Here is a 19,387-nt window from a genome sequence, read left to right as displayed (position 1 = left end):
GTCACCTCCGGGCCGAGCGCAGCAGGCTGCAGTTTGCCTCTGGCCTGCCAGAGGGCCATCCCTGGCTTCACCTCAACTTGGGATGGGGGCAGTGGAGTCGGCCTTTCCACCATTTCTCCATGGGGCAGGCATGTGCCTTAATTTCTTCACCACACTCATCTGGCCAGTAGAGCCCTTTGTCCCCTCGCAGCCTCATCTGGTTGCCCACTCACAGCTGCAGCACCTGGCGATCCTTCTCCACAGGAGTCATCTTAAGTCGGCTTTTCCTGGTCTCTGCTACTATCTAAAAGGGTCACCGCATTCTCCTCTGGCCCTTTTTCCTCCAGTTGGTGCTGCCAAATGCCCCACCCTTTGCTTTCAGTGTAACTCACAGGGCGGAGGGGGGTTTTGGGATATAAATAATGATCCTATAAGGGCCTCGGGAGCCGGACCTCAGCAGGTACGCTGCCGCCGCCGTGCTTCCCAAGCCATGCCCCCTCATCTAGCTCCGTTGATGCAGTCGTGGTATTCGTCGGCCACCTAGAGGAGTCTGGTGTGCAAATGAATAATAACACCTACTCCGTATCCTTCGGGCCTAGAAGACTAGGAAACTGTTCTACCTTCAAACTGACCATTAAATGTCATGTGAGTTTCCTGCTGCATGTGTTCTCAATAGTCAGAAGTTTTTCAGCTAGGGGAGAGCTCATCCCTGCTGTCCTGTCACAGCTCAAGAGCAAGCCGTTCCAATAGAATATCTCCAGCAGCATCAATCTGTTTTTGTGGAAAACAACATTTCTGACTGCCCTTACATCAATGCTAAATATTGGTGAGTTGCAATCTCTATTCATCTCTGAGCAGTACACCATTTTTCACTGAGGTAAGTTGGGTCTCATTCAGCTTTCGTACGAATGTCACTTAAAAAAAAAAGAAGAGAAATAATTGCAAGCCTTTCTGTACTCTCACTCCAGGACTGGACTGACCATATGGACATTTTGTAATCCCTCACAGTACTGTATGGGGCATTTGGAGGCCACATCCTGGATATTCCAGCATCAGTGGATATTATTCTCCCTAACTCAGACAGAGGGTAAACTGTTGACAGAGATCCAGGCCTGAACACCCTTTGCATACATCAAGCTGTTAGGATTTACCTGGTGCATACTTTCATGTTTCACCCACCAGATCATCAGTTCCTTTTGCTTGGATATGAAGCCCCCAGCCACTACCCTTAGCAGATGGATCCAGTTTGTCATAATGTCTTATTAGGTAGAGCATGTTCCTCGCTTGGCAAGTATTCTGGAGATCCACTAGAGGTGGTGTAGGCCTTCCATACTGAAGGCAAGGTGTTCTTATGTCCACAAACATGCTCATTGATTGCTATAGCTTGAATGTGGCTATTATGTATTCTGCTCTTTTGAAGCAGCATTGCGGCTGGAAGCCACACACTGACATTTGACTGGATTATTCACTTGTTGGTATACACTATATCTCACATCTGTTGCTGTTCTGCATTCTTATGGGACACCCATGTAACTTTCTATATTATCACTCCTTTAGGATTGTGCAGAAGATAGGAGATGCAGTGATAATTTCCATTATTTACTAGTACTCTTCATTACAGTGAGCCCAACTCTTCTTCCTCCCTTTCCTGCAACACACACTCATTCTGTCCCAGTGGGATACATGTCCCTTCAGGTACACCTGACACTGCTTTCTAAACTTGATGTTGTACTGGGAAGAGACTTATCATATCCCGATAAACAAGAAAAAGAGAAAGGGTTAAAAACATATATGTGTAGGAAAGTGCCCTCTAACAATTTTGCCAGATACCTGATGCCAACTTGACAGAGTATGTGCCGGGACCCTGCTAACCAGGCACAGCCCAGGGCCGGACTGGTCATAGCGGGAACCGGGCAATCCCCCGGTGCGCCGCACGGCTGGGGGCTGGTTTTGGGCCCCTGGGGGCCGGTTTTGTTACAGTGCCGTTTTTGCAGCACAGCTGCAAAATCAGCCCTGTAACAAAACCGGCCCTGGCAAAGAGCTCGGCGGCACCCCCCCCCCAGGCCGGCCGAGCACTTTGCCAGGGCCGGTTTTGGTTCCCAGTCCGGCCCTGGCCCAGCCTGTGTTCTTTCCACAAAACTGTACTTTTGTTTTCACAATTGGCACAACTCTGGGCCACATGTTAGTCCCTTGAAAAAGGTGGCCCGGGTACCAAGGCCCTTGTGATTAGAGTGGGCCTCTGAGAGCTGCAGCATGTATTATGCCACCCTCAGAGACCCCTCACCTTAACACCCACACACTGCCACAGCAGGCTGCGTGTTTTGGTGCAGACCAAACTGAAGAGTCGAACATCGTACATCTCCCTTTGTGCCATGCCCCCCCAACTCTGCCTGTGGCAGAGGTAAGTCACCCCTCAGGCAGGGGGAACCATATCGCACGCGAGGGCATTGCTGCATGAGCAATATTCCCCTACAGTGTCTGTGCCATTCACAGACATTGTAAGTGCAGTGAAGCTTTTTTGAGTAGATAGGCTGGGAGTTTGTCATGACGAACTCCACAGCCCCATGATGGCTTTACTGAAATCTGGGAATTTTGTTATCAAACGTCGCAGCATAATAAACCCGCACTGATGCCAGTGTTGGATTAATTATAAAATGCACTCAGTGGGCATCTTAGAGATGACCCCTGACAAACTACCAACCTCTAGTGTATTGGCTGACTAGTCCCTGCCAGCCAGATAGCCACCCACCCACCAGACAAGTTTCTGACCTCATGGGGTGAGAGCCTTTGTGCTCTCGGAGGTCAGAAACACAGCCTGCTCTGGGTGGAGGTGCTTCACACCTCCCCCTGGTAGGCTCAACAACACTTGGAGGTGAGCCAATTTGAAATACCATCAGTGATGTCACTGACCTTGTCATGAGTGATGCAATATGTGAAGTCATAAGCAGTGCATTGCGGGGGCGTTAGGTAAGGTAACTAGAACTGCTGAATTTCGATGGTTTTGTACGAGCAAAATCTCAGCCTAACTAGAACGTCCCTATAACCTTTTATTTTTTCAGTAATGTATATAAGTTAACCATGTAATTGCTCACCTTAAGCCATATTTTGTGAAAACCTTCCTTTGTGCTTATGCACAGTATGACCATTGCTTCATATTTCTAATCATGCCATGCAAGGATGGCTTCTAACACTGTCTTGGTGTCCTGTGAAGGACAAAGACCATTATCAAGAATTATTATTTAAAAAAAAAAAACTCATCCAAAAGGACAGAATGCCTCAGAAATTAACGTGTCCGGTCAAAAAACACTTTTCTATTTGGAACCACGTAGTGAGGTGAGATATTATGGCAGAACACTCATAACAGTGTCTCTGATTATGCTAGGGCTCATATTATATCAGGATATGGATTCTAGCAAGGCTACGATTCTGCCACCCTTCTACAAGCTTACAAACAGTGACTGGAAGTAAGTGGGAAGCATTAGTTCCATGTCTGGAATGCCTATGAGTGTGTGCACACCTGCAAACATATATGTTTAAGAGTATTCACCAACTCCTCTCCAATCTCTTCTCACATTGGAAAAGGTCACAATGTATTCCTTAAGAATGAGAAGGGAAAACTTTTTTCCAGGGTGGAGAAAAAAAGGTGGGGATTAAGGGAAAGGAGTTCCGCCACAGGTAATTATATTCTCACTTTAGAAACACACACACACAAAAACATTCAGCAGAAATTTGCATGAGCATAGGTAAGTGTGAATATTTGCAGACGCAAATCTATAATTGACAACATTTTGCTTGGAGTACTGTTTTTAGGGTCACGTTAAACGATTGTGAATTACTAAAAGTTGTAAACCTACACCAATGCAAGGGCATAGACATTTGAGAATTTCGTTAAGAATAGGGGCTTATTTCTTCCCATGGTGCCTATAAGTGTTTTAAAGCAATTCTCAATTTAAAATAATAATAAAAAAAAAAAAAATTAAGATTGGTTTGCATTAGGCACATTTTCTTAATTGATGCCTCAAAGAAATTGTATGTAAATCTGTAAAATAGCTTGGCAATTTATTTATTTATTTTTTAAATCAAGTTGCAAATTGTGTGTACATTTTCTTCTGAAAGCTAACAGTCAAAAATCTTGCTTTAATGCTTGTGCCTGCATTTGCATCTAATCAGGGAACATTTTGGGAAGCTAAAATAGTTACAATATGCATATATTTGAGCGTATTTGTACATTGGATCCACTGTCAATAAAGCAAGCTGACGTTGCAGTTAGCTTCCTTTCTTTACAACACTCGCTCGGATAGTAAATTATTTGCATTAATGAATTACATATGCTATTTTTTAACAACTTTTACGTACAGATACCAATCTTGCATTAGTGGTGGACAATTATCTTTCCCACAACAATACTCTGGGACTGAAAACTCGCAGTCAAGGGTTTGTGCTGCATGGGGTTGGGCTTGGCCTACTTGTCTGCTGGAAAAAATAAATAAGAAAACTTGTTCTTGACTCCAAACAGTATGTTTGGTTTTAGGAATTCCACGTCCCTAGTTTTTAAAGTGAAACAGTGCGTAAAGAACACTGGTTTAAGTTGCTCAGAGAGGACTTCATAGATTCCAAGGAAGCACTATGCTGGTAAGGTCTACACCCTGCAAACACTGGATAAAGGAAGGGTGCATCGACAATCCCTGACGTATGAGGAGATTAGAGGGTGTGAAAAATTTCCAAGATTGACAGAAATTCAAACGCAGGATTGTTGAGTTTCCTTTTATAACATGTTAACTAGTTTCTATGTGTTTATATTCCCAATATTAACTTTCACTCGAGCATTTCTAATGTTAACCATATGTATCTAGTATTGTCTGCTTTACCGTTAGAGAACTGTAAAACATAAATAGGTTTATGAGTATCTTTGACTTCAGAACTAAGAGGGGATCACACCCAATAAAAAATGAATATTGGCACATCTCTGTAAACTACGCCTGTGAGATAGTTGGCATGATCACTCTCTGCTTTCCACGCTCTGCTTTCCACAGAATAGTTAGCTACATAGCCCCAAAGGCTAGGAAAACCTAACCAAGGGTTGCCAAAAGTATTTCAGCCAACGTCACTAGATTAGTACCACCTGCGACAACCACAATGAGCTGAAGCAACGATTTGCCAGACAGACCTTTTCTTTAACCCTATAGCAGGACACATTCCAAGATATGAGGTTTCAACTTCTCCCAGTGACAGATTATTTCCACAATAAACACTCTTCCTTCTAAAAGTCTCTCAGGAGATGGTTTAACTCCCTTGGACACAAGCAGATCAGATTCTAGAACAGTACCTTGGAAAGGAATTTCAACCTGGAGTAAAAACCTGATGAATGAGCACAAAATTAGAAACAACTTCTACACAATAAAGTATATTTATGAGTGCAATCTGATCTCTGCAAACAGAGGAGCAACTGTGTAGTATTCAAATGACAACAGTAAGAAATACAAAACAATTTTGCATCTTTCTGGATTTTACTTAATGATCTTCTATTTACAATGAAGTTGCAGGAAGAATTTACTTCACAACTTTAGTTGAGTTACCTATTACTAGAAGCAACTATTCTTTGATTCCTATACAGGAACATCGAAATCTTGTAGATCAGAACAAATGCTATGTTGGGCAAAAGAAATTATACATTGGAACTAGAAATGTGTTCTGCCTCATGGACCGTAGGCAGGTGGCAGAGAGGGAGGATAGTTTACAGACCGCACGAGAATGAGGCTCATCTCTCCAAAAAGCACATGGGGTAACTCTTTGGAATTCTATGACTGATTTGATTACACATCGATTCCTTATTTAGCTGCACAAATGACAAAATGTAAAATAAATGCTCAATGTACACAATCTCCGTTAATCCTAAAACCGGACACTGTGTTTCGGATATGATCTAGTTTCTTTTAACAGTTTCCGTTTGTCGCATCTGTGGCATTTACATATGTCGATTAGCTCTTTCAAAAAGACTGCTGTACCTGCACATTGCAATGTATTTACATTTGCAGAATGGCTAATGAATTTCTATGGGACTTGTAAATTGTCTATAACTGCTTCTACAATTTAAACTTTAAGACAGAATTACAAGAAATGCAGATATTTTGCGGACATACTAGGTGGGTGGAAGGTAAGAAGGGGGATAACTATCACATGCAGTGTATTGCAGGGCAATAAAGCCATATCCACCACACAGAACTACCACTACACTGCAAGGTAAGTATACAAATATTCCTCTGCATTCCACTTATACGTATCTTCCAAGGTAGGATAGGTGGAGGAAAGAGTAACAATTAATTATATAATTATCTTACAATACTATGGTACAATAGTACAGTAGATACAAACCCCTAGATCGATTTTGTCAGCCTCAATAAACTGACCAATGCCTTTCAAAAAGCTTCAACTTACAGGTTCAAAATCAATTTTGCTCAAATCATTCTGGGAAAATCTAAAACATTTCTTCAGAGATCTTTCCAATTAAAACTACTTTTGTCTTACACACATGCAATGAAAAATAGTTTACCAGTAAGCTAAAAATGCAAGCTAAACATCCGTAATTCTCATACAGCTAAAATAAAAAAGAGCATTGGCAAAGCTAATGTGAAGGGCTGGCATGTAAAACAGACAATAGACATTGTGTGGCACTAGTATTTCAAGCGTGCAAAATTGTGAAGCCAAAAATGACCGTTGCTGCTTGATAGGTGACACAATGTGAGAATCCACAATATGCGGTAACTCTGGCAGTGTGGAAATCATTAGCATTGCCAACAGACTAGCTATAGATGTCTGTAGACAGATGCTAAAATAGAGAAATAGAGGTGAGATACCAAACTGCTTGAGCCTGCCCCATTTTGCCCCAGACCGCCAACTGTCTACCACATGAAGCCACAGGTTCACCAATCGCTACGAACGGTGCTGCCACACATTCCACCCAGTACAACGGCTGCAACCCCACCTGAATGAAGTTCTATCAGAGGTGTACAAAGGGACACATATTTCAAACAGCTTCTTTGAATATGGACCTTGCTGCCAGATGGAGGTTTGAAAGGGTTGTACTAGACTGCATAAAGAATTGCAGACAATAAGCAAGCTGAAGGTACGCTGTTAACAAAGCTTCCATTTTAAATCAATCGTAAGCAAAAATTGGAAGAAGCTGAATATTTCCGAACACAATCGATCAATAACATGTTTTAAACTGAAAATTTGACAGATTAGCTTATTTCAAGATTATTATTTTGTCTAGTACAAGACAAGTGTATGAACTTTTTCACAGTTAAGCTGCAGTCAAACTAATTGGAACCCTAATGCACAAGGAGTATAGTCACCGGTTAGCTTCCCTATTTACCAGTATACTAATTGGTTTTACATTTTAAAAAACTACATATTTCATAAATCACAGCATTTCTGATAGAGATATTGTGCTTCATGGTAAAATGCATGAATCGCTACATAAAAGGTAGTTGAATTCTACCAGAAGAGATCCCTGGCATAAATACTTAGTTGAGTATCAACTTAGGAGATTTAATTGAGTGAAAATTGCAAGTGACCTTGTCGCAGAAATCAGAGAAAGCTTGGTCTTCTAAATGAAAACATGCTAAAATCAAGTGCTGAGGATTCTGTTCAAATCTCATTTTGGTATTGCTAAGAGGTTGTTGAAGAATGCACATTTTAAGAGGAGCATATCAACTGTGAAACTAAAAAGTAGACGATTCTTGGGACGAACACGGACGGAGGCTGAGAAAGTCTGGACCGTACAGGAAGATTTGGCATCTCCAAATACTGTTGAGTGAGTTGCCACATATTCATGGGTGTTCACATGACTACAAGCAGATCCAATGCAGAGCAGCATGAGCTGGTTTTACACTAGCCTGGGGAGCTATTACAATCCGTAACACAGCTGGCCCCTCCATTTGTCCATAAGAGGCAGAACTCATGACTGCTTATGGACGTAACATCTCAAGCAATGTGCATCCTGAGTGAAAGCCTTCAACTTCACAAGTTAGTAGTCCTGAGACTGGCCCTCTTCTCTCGGCTGAAGGTTGGCCCGAAGTTTGTACATGTGGTTTAAAGACTCTGTAAAGAATGTCCCAATGGTGTTAATTTCCATCAGCGTCAGGTTATCCAACTAGAAGGAGATAAAAAATAAAGGGCATTAGACTTGATGCACCACTGCTGGACCTAAACAAGTCAAACAACACAGTGTGCATAATTTCAGTCTGACCATCCACACTGAACTACTAACTAATGCATCAGACACCAACAAGAATATTTCCATTTTCCAAATCAAAGTGTTCTGCTGTTTAGTCACGTACAACAGACGGGAACAATGCAGTAGAGTTTTTCTGTAACTAATACAGTCTCAAAATGAAATAAGTTTTAGCATGCCACTCACTCTTTAGTTCAGGGAGGCAAGTCAGATTTGACGCAAACTGTGACTGAGCGCCCACAAAGTCTAATCATTGTAGCATCTATTAGATTAACTGGTTTCTGTAAAGTCTACCAGGTTCAACAGCAAAGCCTGTATCGGTAACATACATGTAATAATTAAAACACTAGAAAATTACTGGAATCTGATGGAAGGATTCAAAGGTGATAGAAAACACAAATTGGAAAAGCGTATTAAAAATAATAACAAATTTAAAAAAGGAGAGGGCACTGACAGAAAATCAAAATCAAACAAAGGCGTGCTGGATGCTTTTCTCAGAAATACCTGAACTGCCCCCCTCCAGGGCAGCAGGGTCTCTACACTCCCCATGGTAAAGAAATTTCACAATGGCTGGCTCAAAAAATGCCCAGTTGCTACCAGACTACTGCTTCCCTTCCAGGCAGACGCAGATTCCTGTGCACTCAGGACCTTCTGTACTCTCAAACTTGAGAAGATAAGTTCAAAATCAAAATGCAAAAAGGCTCCAAGGAACTGTGCCTGGACCCCTTGGCCTAGTTGTCCAGAGTTCAAAAGTCAAAAACTGGGGAAACGTGGTACAAAGAAGAATTTCTTGCACAGGAACTCAGGAATCATTGTATTCCAAATTTCTAATAACGTTTTGCTTCGAAGCAGCAAAGCAAAATCACTGCCTCCCCAGCAGAAAATATTGGGTCTGACTACATCGAATCCTCTGTGCATTCCATGATATGAATTTCCGTCTCAGGAGATGGGAATCGACTTAGGCAGCCTTTTCCCATCTCCTCCAGAATACTGCAGACTAGTAACCTACAGCAGAGGTTCTACACCTGGGGTCCGGAGACCCCGGGGGTCCGCAAAGTCTACTCAGGGGTCGGCAACGGCTTAGAAAATGAAATAATATTAACTGATTAATAAAGAGTATATAAATATAGGAGAAAAATGTACAATTGACATTTTTTAAACGTTCTGTTAATGTAAGGAATTTGAAATTGGAGGCTAAAAATTAAATTAGGACCCTTAGATTGATTTGTGCAAATGCATCAAAAAGAATATACGAGTGGCTTCAATTGAATTTAGAAAAGCCACAAACCTCCTATTAAAATTTTGTTTATATTTTTTGATAATTTCTGTACTAGTTGTGTATTGTTTTGCAGGTCAAATCATTGAAAATGCTTCCAGTAATGACTCAGTGGGGGTCCCCGGATAACAATAATGATTTAGTGGAGGTTCATAGGTTCCACTAATGATTAAGCAGGGGTCCACAGATTTCAAAAGGCCACGTACCAGTAGTATAAAGCATTCATTAAATTTTTGAAAATCAAATATTCAAATTTACTGCAGCTAAGAAAACTGCCAGGAGAGCAGGTCCCTTAGTTCGGCTATATCCCTTCTAGTACTACGTCACTCTCTTTCCTCCAAGTACCATGCTATCTACAGCATGCTAGATCAGCTGTGAGAAAGCAGTAAACCTCTGGGCGCCTATATCACTCTTCTCCAGTTCTATCTAGAGCCCCTGTCTTCTCTTCCACTCCTTTGCACAAATGAGTAGGTTAACACAAAAATGGCAAAATCAAATACACCTTTTTAGGAATAGGTACTTTTTTATCAACACTATCACCTGTGGACTAGTTAGGAGGGCAGCGTAATCCACAATTCTTCAACACAATTATCCAACGGCCATCCATCGATGTCAGACACCTTATTTTTGGGAGTTCTTGGCCCTAAGCTAATCAACACAGGACCTAATGTACCTTGGATGTGGCTCTGTCCTCATGTTCCCTCATGCATCACAGATAATAGTTATATTAAGTACAAAACCAATTACTGAAGCAAACAGCATGTGACAGAATATGTTAAATCAATAACTGACAAGTACATGTACAATAACAAAAGCATTTATTGACAGGCAAGTAGAAAACTCCACCTATTTAAACATGTTACTGCCCCATTTGCAATCAACCTCCTTAGACAATATCAAAACAGGTACACAAAGGCCCATATGAGTAAAAGGAGATGCAGCAATGAGACTGAGCTTGTAAAACTTACACTACTGTTAGCGACAATCATTTCCCAACCTCCCCTACCACTCCTACAAAGAAGACACGCAATCTAGGTCATCAGATTTTCCTGAAAGTCTCTCGCAGAATACCCCTTTTCGCAAACATAAATTCTTTCCCTTGATGGTCTATCCTGGACTGCACCAGGAAGTCTATCCCCCGCCAGATGCTATCAAACCACTCCCTACCATCTCCCTCTGTGGGGGCTAATTACAAGTGCCCCATTGAATTGCGATCCATGCGCAAAATCTTGTCTGCACAGGGATCACAATTACAAGCGGTCTGATGTTTATTGTGCCAGATAGGTACCTGGTGCAATAAAGATCGTACCTTTTGTCAAATTTCAGCAAGCCGCATTTGTTGGAATTTAACAAGGGGAAAAGGTTCGGTATTTAACAGGACATGCAGATCTTTGTGCACCGAGCACCAAAATCTGTAGGATATTCACCAATACGCCTTAAAAGCCGTAACAGACGATAATTATTGCATCCGACAAATTACGAACAACTCGGTGTCACATTTGCATCAGATGCAGAAATGAATGAACAGCCACTCCTAATCAAGCCCTGTGGCTCTAGAGGTGTGCACTTCCAGCCTAGCCCTAATATCGAGTTGGGGAAGCCCCGGCCTACACGTAGTTAGATGCTCCGATCTCAGATTTCTTTTTTTACTAGCTTACCTCAGAATTTTCCCATCCATTCTACAGATTTTATGTAGACCTTCACAGTGCCACTCACAGCTGTACTGTCTATGAGTCCTGGGAAGATGATAAATGCATTCTCCATCAGCAATTGTATGTTCCTAGATTCACCCATTCCATTTTTGAAGTCAGTACTCAGTATTTTCCTGCTTCTGACCCCTCATTCTTCAAGCAATGCCCATCAATTTCCATTTCACTCCCTTCACAGCAATTTCAATATTTATAGTCTTCCCTGCCAAAGCTGTGCGCGGCACATTGCTTGAACAAACTACGGTCCTTTCTCCAATTTAAAGTCCCAAGACACTAACCGCAGACTCTTTTTACAGGAACCCCCAACCTATGATTACAAAAGTCATTATTCCGTTTCCTTCTCTCCAGCATGACAGTAGAGGACAGCAATAGTCAGTGAGAGTTAGGTGTATCCTATGTGATCACTTATCAAAGCCGAAAGTTGGAGCTTCCCAGGGAAGTTTGCTTTCACTTTGGATGCTGTTCTTTAGAGACCCATCATCACAATGGGTCCTGATGACAGGCAACTGCACTTGGTAGTCATGCACCACTTTCAATTCACCTGTAATCAAACGTTTGCTTTCCTCTATCCATTAAGGGCTTCAGGCGCCATACTGATCCTACCATAGGTTCATGTCAAGAAGTGGCACCCAGCAAGGTGCAATTCCTTCTTCATGTCAGCCTCAGCTTTCCCTATTGCTTCATTGTCTCTTGGACCACTCCAGACTTTCACTACCAAAGCTGGCCCTCAAGGGGACTGCCAACACACAGACACGGATTCCTTTACTGGTGCAGGCTTGCAATTTCCAGATCAGTTGAGGACACAACGCCACTCTGGCTGAGGGACGGCACCTCCCGTGTAGGATGGGATGTATCACAGGAGTGCTGAAGAGACACAGCCATCTTGGTCTCCAGTCAGTCCTACTCCCTGTTTTATGGGCCTTTAAGCCAAATATGTCTGATGTATTTAATTATTTTAGAGTTGATCTGCCTATATACAGTTTCCTGTACTATGACCTTTCAGAAGCGCGACTACTGGGACACTCCAGCATCTTCTCCTCTACAGTGTTCCAACATACCTTGGCATGGGCTTCCTGCTCCTTGACAAAGCTGTCCGCAGACAACCGAAGCTTTGCGATCCGTGTGTCCCAGGTGTCTTTGATGAGGGTCCGGATTTCATCTGCTTTTGGGATATTGTCAGAGGCGCTGAAATGAAAATTAATCACACAGGCTTTTATAAGCATGAGATATTTTTACGTAAACAATTCTATCTCTAAAGTCTTAATGATAACCAATGTACTTAATGAGAACCAGCTGGAAAGCTTGTGAACACTCAGCAATTACCATGATTTCATGTCATACACGGAAGACTTAATGTGGTGGAGGCAGAGTTCCTTAATGATTCTTCTTACCATTGCAGCGGCACTTTCTGACTCTTTGACACAGACCTTCTTAATTGCATTTTTTATAGCCAAAAAAATACACTCCTCAAAATACAAAAACTTGGCAGTCTGATTTGTCACACTCTGAGGGGCCACTGTAAAGCTCCTCATAAATTGCATTAGCAAATTATCTATTAACCCTTTGGTTAGACCGGTCAGCCTAAGAGTGGTCTTTCCCCAAACCTTTTGCCTTCACCACTCCTACTTTTGATGATCTTGTTGTTCTTGTCCTTAGGACTCTGTGCACGTTACCACTGCTTTCCACCCTAATCATGGTAGAATGGGCTTATGCTCAATTGGCATACCACATTTAAAGTGGTACCCCATGTACCCAGGGCCATAGGGTGCAGTGTATTTAAAACACTGGACATCTACATTAGATTTTATATGTTCTGGTAGTGGAAAAACTCTTAATTTTTCACTACTGCAAGGCCTACCTCTGCCATAGGATGACATAAGGTTAACTTATTACATTTAATAATTGATAACTTTCAATTGGGAGCAGACAGGAATACCGAGTTTTGTGTCTAAAGAATTGTAATTTGAAGGCTTTTTGAATGATAAAGTCAGATTTAAGTCACAATTCTAAAAATGCCACTTTTAGAAAGTTGTGTAGGAAGTGGCTCTGTATCTACTATACCAAAAAGAGGTATAGTGTGCACAGAGTCCAGTGAGTCCCCAAACGTCTCTCAGAGGATAAAGCAGATAATACCTCACTCTCAAGTTAGTGGTAGCTGGGCTGAGCAGTTAGGGTAGCATGAATGCATTTGTTACACATACTCATATTAGGGAGGAAAACACACTCAATGACTAACCCCGGCCAATGGTTGTTACTTTTATTTTAGGAACCAAGTTGAACTCAGTTACAGGTAAGTAGCCTTTTCAAGTTCTTATTGGCAAATGGTTTCTATAGCATTTAATAATACTTTGAATGTAGATGAAAAACTTTTCAATGTGCAAAAGGATACTTTGTATTCAGGATCAACACTTAGTAAAATGCAGTGAGAGACCAATGCAATCCTATGGTAGGTAAGTAACTTAAAGTAAAGTAACAAGTTTGTGAGTTCAGTCTCCTTGGGTTTTGGTCAACACTGGGTAAGGGTAGGACCAAGGCAAAGAGGCAGCCGGTTGCAGAGGTCACTGGGCCCAATGTTATCCTATGGAGGTGGGGGCACCTCCAAGAGGCACCGGTTGCAGGCAAGTACCTGTGGGTCAGGGACATAGGCCATGGTGGTTGAGGTCAAAACTGGAGGGGCCCCCAAGGAGCACAGAGACTGCATCACCAGCAGCACAGGGGCAGCCGGGTGCAGAGTGCAAAGGAAGCATCGGGTGTTCTGTAGAAACCAATCAAGAAACGTGGTTGAAGAAAAAGGCAGCAGGCTGGTTCATGAAGACTGGCCGAAGGAATCCCATGACTGGAGAGGTACGTTGGATTGTGGGGGATGCCAGGACACATCAGTTGGGGACACCAAGGCCTGGTGGCTGCGGGTGCAGGGGTGTCTTTAGACGCTGTTTTTCTCTCACCGGATCCGGTCGTGGTCGAGAGGAGGCTGCAGGCGGCGTGGCGAAATTCAGGAGAGTTTTCCAATGCTAGTTCCCAGGTCAGGTTCGCCGGGGGTGGGAGGCATTTCACTGGATAGGTGGGCGACTTGGGCCGTGGGCGTCGTATGCAGAGTGGTGCAAGTGTCGCAGATCTGCCTGGATCTGGAATCCTTAGGTTAGTTCTTGGCTGGACAAATCCAGTGTCCACGGGAAACAACAGTCTCTGTGGAAGGTAGAGCTGTTCTTGGAGATTGCTGGCTACAGGACATGCCGGTTTCTGCACGCAGGGTCGCCGGAGGATGAGACAGGCCAGTAGTTAGTCGTCGTCGTCGTCGTCTTCTCCACTGCTGCATGGTTCTTCGGTCCTTCTTCGTAGGTCATCGATTCGGAGAAAAAAGGTTCATGTAGGTCCTTAAATACTAAATTTAAGGGTGTTACTAGGTTCAAAGGGCAGTAGCTGATGGCTACTGTCCCTTAGGATGACTACATTCTTTAGGTGCCCCCTCCCTCTGGGGTAAGAGGCACATCCCTATTCGTATTGGACTCCATTCTCCTAATCAAGATAGAGAATTTTCTGATGCGGGGTTCACTTTGGCTCCTGGACTCCCCGGGGTGTGCCAAGCCAAGGTGGACACTGCTATTCTGTTTACTAATTTTCCTGCCTCAAAAAGTGGGGCCAGGGCAGGGGGCGGGCATCACCACTTTTTGGAGCTGCCCAATCAGTATGACACCCGGTGGGAGCTTTGAGGCTCACCGCCAAGTGCTGCTGTTTCTACCAGGGGGAGGTGAGAAGCACCTTCACCCAGAGCAGGCTTTGTTTCAGATCTCCGAGAGCACAAAGGCTCTCACCCCATGAGGTCAGAAACCTGTCTGGTGGTGGCTGAAAGACAGTGGTCGTTTTTACGGGGCATCTCCAAGATGCCCTCTGAATGCATTTTTATAACGAATCTAACACTGGCATCTATGTGGATTTACTATGCTGAGATGAGAAGTTTAGTACCAAACTTCCAAGCTTTCAGTAAAGCCATCACAGAGCTTAGGAGTTCGTAATGACAAACTCCCAGCTCACATACTCAATATAGCTTCACTGCACTTACAATGTCTGTGAATGGCACAACCACTGTACGGGTACAGTGCTCATGCATGTATGCCCTCACCTGTGGTATAGTGCACTCTTTGAGGCCTGCTAGAGGGGAGACTTACCTATGCCACAGGCAGTGGTTGTGGGCATGGCATACAGAGGTGTGTGCCATGTTGAATCTTTGGTTTTGTCTGCACCAAAATAAGCAGCCTGCAATGGCAGCGTGTAGCCGTTAAGGTGAGGGGTCTCTGAGGGTGGCACAATACATGCTGTAGCCCTCAGAGGCCCTCTCACAGGGCCCCTGGTACCAGGGACACCTTTTTTAAGGGACTTACATGTGGCCCAGACGTGTGCCAATTGTGGAGACAAAGGTACAGTTTTGGGAAAGAATACAGGTGCTGGGGCCTGGTTACCAGCGTCCCAGCACACACTCAGTCAACTTAGCATCAGGTATCTGAAAAAAAGTTAGGGGGTAACCGTGCAAAAAGGGGTACTTTCCTACAAGTTGGCATTTTCTTGTCCTAACCATTTGGTGTCTGCAGCTTGTCCCTGGTTCACATGACTAGGTGTAGCTAGCAGTTGGTCTTTGTATATTGCTCCCAGACACGAAGGCAAAAAAAGGCTTCAAAGTCTTATTAGGTATAAATAATGGCTCCTCAGACCCAGCTCTTCAGTACACATCTGGAGCTGTGGAAGACTCAGAAGAAGAACTGCTGTGCTGCTTTGCTGCAAGAAAGCCCAAACAGTCCGAAGATCGCCTTATTTCCTGGGAGAACACCCTCCTTTACAGTGAACCTAAGGCGCCTGAGCATGGGTCAGCATGTGTGCTGGTGCTCCCCCAATGTTACAGGACCTTTCAGCTGGAGCTGGCTCACAAGATACCCCTGGCAGGACATCTGAGGCAGGACAAAACCTTTGCCAGGTTTGTCACCCACTTTTATTGGCCTGGATGAAGACAGCCTCAGATACTTTCTGTAGGGCCTGCTTCACCTGTCAGGCCAGTGGAAGACTGGGGAAGAAGGTTAAAGCTCCCCAGAATTCCATCATTGTCATTGGCACCCCCTTTGAGAGGGTGGACATCGACATTGTTGGGCCCCTGTACTCCAAAACTGTCCTGGGCAACAGCTTATACTGGTTTTGTTGTTGAACATGCCAGCCGGTAACCAGAAGCCATCCCTCAAAGGACCAGGACTCCACCTTCAGTGGCTAGGGCCTTGATGGGGTTTTTACCCGAATGGGTTTCCCCAAGTAAATGTTGTCCGACAGGGGCACCAACTTCATGTCCGTGTACATGTAAATCAAGTTGGAAGAATGTGAGGTAACCTACAAGTTCTGCTCACCTTACCATCCCCAGACTAATGGGCTTGTTGAAAGGTTCAACAAGACTCTCAAGGGCATGATTATGGGACTGCCTGAGCCCAGGAAGTGGGACTTCGTCTTGCAATACCAGCTCTTTGCATACAGCGAGCTCCACGGAAGGGAGTAGGGTTTAGCCCTTTTGTACTCCCCTATGATCACCCTGTATGGGGACCTCTCAGTTTGCTGAAGGAGGAGTGGGAACAAGCCCCAAAGTAGCTCCCTCAGGATGTGGTTAGCTACATGTTAGCCCTCAGCAACCAAATGCAAAAGTTCTGGAATGAGGCTTCCAGGAACTTAGAAGCTAGCCAGGAGGTATTGAAACACTGGTATGACCAGAAAGCCACTCTTGCTGAGTTTCAGCCTAGCCAGAAGGAGTGGGTGATGGAGCCAGTTGAGCCCAGGACCCTCCAAGATCGTTGGACGCGGCCCTATGAGGAGATAGAGAGGTAGGGGGACCCTCTGAAACCCACTAAGGGTTCTCCACATCAATTGCCTCATCCTCGATGCAGAATTCGCAACGCTCTGCAACCGGGATTTAAGGTACTCTTGTTCAGCAGACCCAACTGGGTCCCTATATCCGGCCGGCGCTCCATCGCAGTCGGCCTGAACTTGTGATTTTGTACTGGTTCAGGGTGAACAGATAACCACAGTTGGCGCTTGTGTTTTGTGGCGCTATTTTCATTTGAATCTTTAGAATTGCATAGCTCCGGTTCTACTGATTAGATTTGTCATTCAGGTATTAAAGTATTATTTAACTTTTACTCTATTTTTCTATATTGGTGTGGGATTTTTCTTGTGTTGTTTCACTTTATTGCTGTGTGAACTGCTGCATAAATACTTTACACATTGCCTCCAAGTAAAGCCTGACTGCTCTGTACCAAGCTACTAGAGGGTTAAGCACAGGTTATTCAGGGGTTTGCTTGCGACTTCACCCGGCCAAGGATTGTGGTTGCTGCTTGAGCACGGTTTCAGCCCCCTCAACCAGTAACCCAATTTCTTATACTTTTCATTATTGATACAATTTGTGGGCCATTAATGCAAGATTACCTCATAGGTTTAGAATTTGAACATCAGCAGCGTATCTGAAAGCAACAATGCTTTTTTGAGTAAGGAAGAACAAGTTACAGCGATCTCTCTGACAAACATTCTGTGGCTTAGCACTATTAGTCAAATACCACACAAAAGTCAGCACCTACAGATTTTTTGGCACAGAGGACACTTTACAAAGGTTTACAAATCAAAATATACTGACTACAAAACAATGGCTATTCTACTCACTGGTTTAGCAGTAGCTGGGTAAGTTCCATGTAGTAGGGGCTTGGCATTGGGGTAAATGTGTCCTCCCTCCGCTCTCGATCTCTGATTTCTTCCAGTTTCTCTATAAGACAAGAAAAAGGAGAATCAGAAACTGCACAATTTGGTCAGACTCAACCTCATCTATTGCAAAGTACTCACACTTGTATATTGCAAAAAGTGAAAATATTAGTGTGCATTAATACAAACACCAGGTGATAGGATAATGGGACAAAAAATAAGGTCAAAGTTCACTACGCAGGGCAGAATGCGTCAAGCAAACAACCGTGCACTGCCAGTATAATTTTAAAGAACCATGAAAAACAGGTGAGTAGAATAGAGGCACATCTGAAATGTACACACAAAAACGGACACAACAATTCATTTAAACTGTAATGTATGTATACCAACTACAGGCACTGTAACCTATTGAGCATCAGAATGCTGCAAAATTGCCAGCAACTCCATAAATCCATTTCACTGATCTGTGTTTAATCGTGTAATGTGTTCTAGAAATAAAAGTAAATGAGGAACCCTGAAAATGCTCTGTTTTGATTGACTGAATCGGCGGGTAAATAGACATTTAGTGCAAGGTCCTATACGTGAACACACCAGAATCCAAGTGAGAATGTATTTGTTTACTTGATTCATTAGTAGGTCGCACCCACTAGACTGTGCATGTGCAGTCTGCTGCGAGGCATATTGTGTGCTTACCAACAATATATAGGGGTTTGCTTACCATTGGTTGGCTTTCCAGTCACTCATTTGCAAGCTTCTTATTTGTGTTCCATCTTGTCAATCTTGTGTTTGTTGCTCCCATGGAGCATAGCCACTTTACCATCTCTTGATTGGCCAGCTTCAATATATTTTCAGCTTACCAAAAACATTCAGGGGCTTGAAGCCTGCACATTGCTTACCATTGGTCGGCTTTCCTGTCACTCCCATTTGCTGCTACTAATGCGTGTCCCACCTTGTCTATCTTGTGTTTGCCCCACCCATGAAGATTAGCCTCTTTACCATCTCCTTTTATAGGCTGGATTTAGGCTTCCACTGCTATTTTATTCAAACTGTACTTTACATAAGTTTTTTTTTTAGTTAAAGCATCCACAAGTATGCTCATGTTTTCCAGCTATCTCCTTCGTGTAGTTCATATGCCCTTTACTGTGTGTTACTCTGTTGCCTGTGTGCTTCCCCATGCCCACGCCACATTGCTCCCTCGCCTTTTGCTTTTCATCTCCAGCCATGCCTTCCATGTTGCTTCCATCCATCCGTCCCCTCCTTCTCGGTCGCTGCAGCTTCTTCTACCAGTACTCTCGGTGTTATTTCAGTTCAATTTGCCATTCCGGTTGCCTTATTCGAGCACTCTATTTTGCTTCCACACGCCATCCTTCGCACTTCAAAAAATGCTTTCACCATATTTTTTCTTTTTATTTGCCGATTCAACTCGGGATGCTCTACAGCATGGCTAAAAACCATTGATGAGGCCAATAGGTC

At 43.5% G+C, this 19,387-nt stretch overlaps 1 protein-coding gene across 1 annotated transcript in view; it reads right to left on the bottom strand.

The window, feature by feature from the left end:
* Positions 1-4,026: 4,026 nt before the first annotated feature.
* Positions 4,027-19,387, bottom strand: part of GINS2 (GINS complex subunit 2) — a 40,866-nt gene continuing 25,505 nt past the window's right edge. Inside the window, exons 3-5 of the mRNA XM_085636682.1 lie at positions 17,879-17,978; positions 12,256-12,382; positions 4,027-8,131 (exon numbers count right to left, since the gene is read on the bottom strand). Coding sequence (XP_085492808.1) covers positions 8,006-8,131; positions 12,256-12,382; positions 17,879-17,978 — 353 coding nt within the window. The 3' untranslated portion in view covers positions 4,027-8,005. The remainder of the gene's footprint in view (positions 8,132-12,255; positions 12,383-17,878; positions 17,979-19,387) is intronic.

The sequence above is a fragment of the Triturus cristatus genome, chromosome 12 (genome assembly GCF_964204655.1).
Source record: "Triturus cristatus chromosome 12, aTriCri1.1, whole genome shotgun sequence".
Lineage (NCBI taxonomy): Eukaryota > Metazoa > Chordata > Amphibia > Caudata > Salamandridae > Triturus > Triturus cristatus.
The sequence above is the reverse complement of the archived record's forward strand: the minus strand, read 5'-3'. Positions and strand labels throughout refer to the sequence as shown.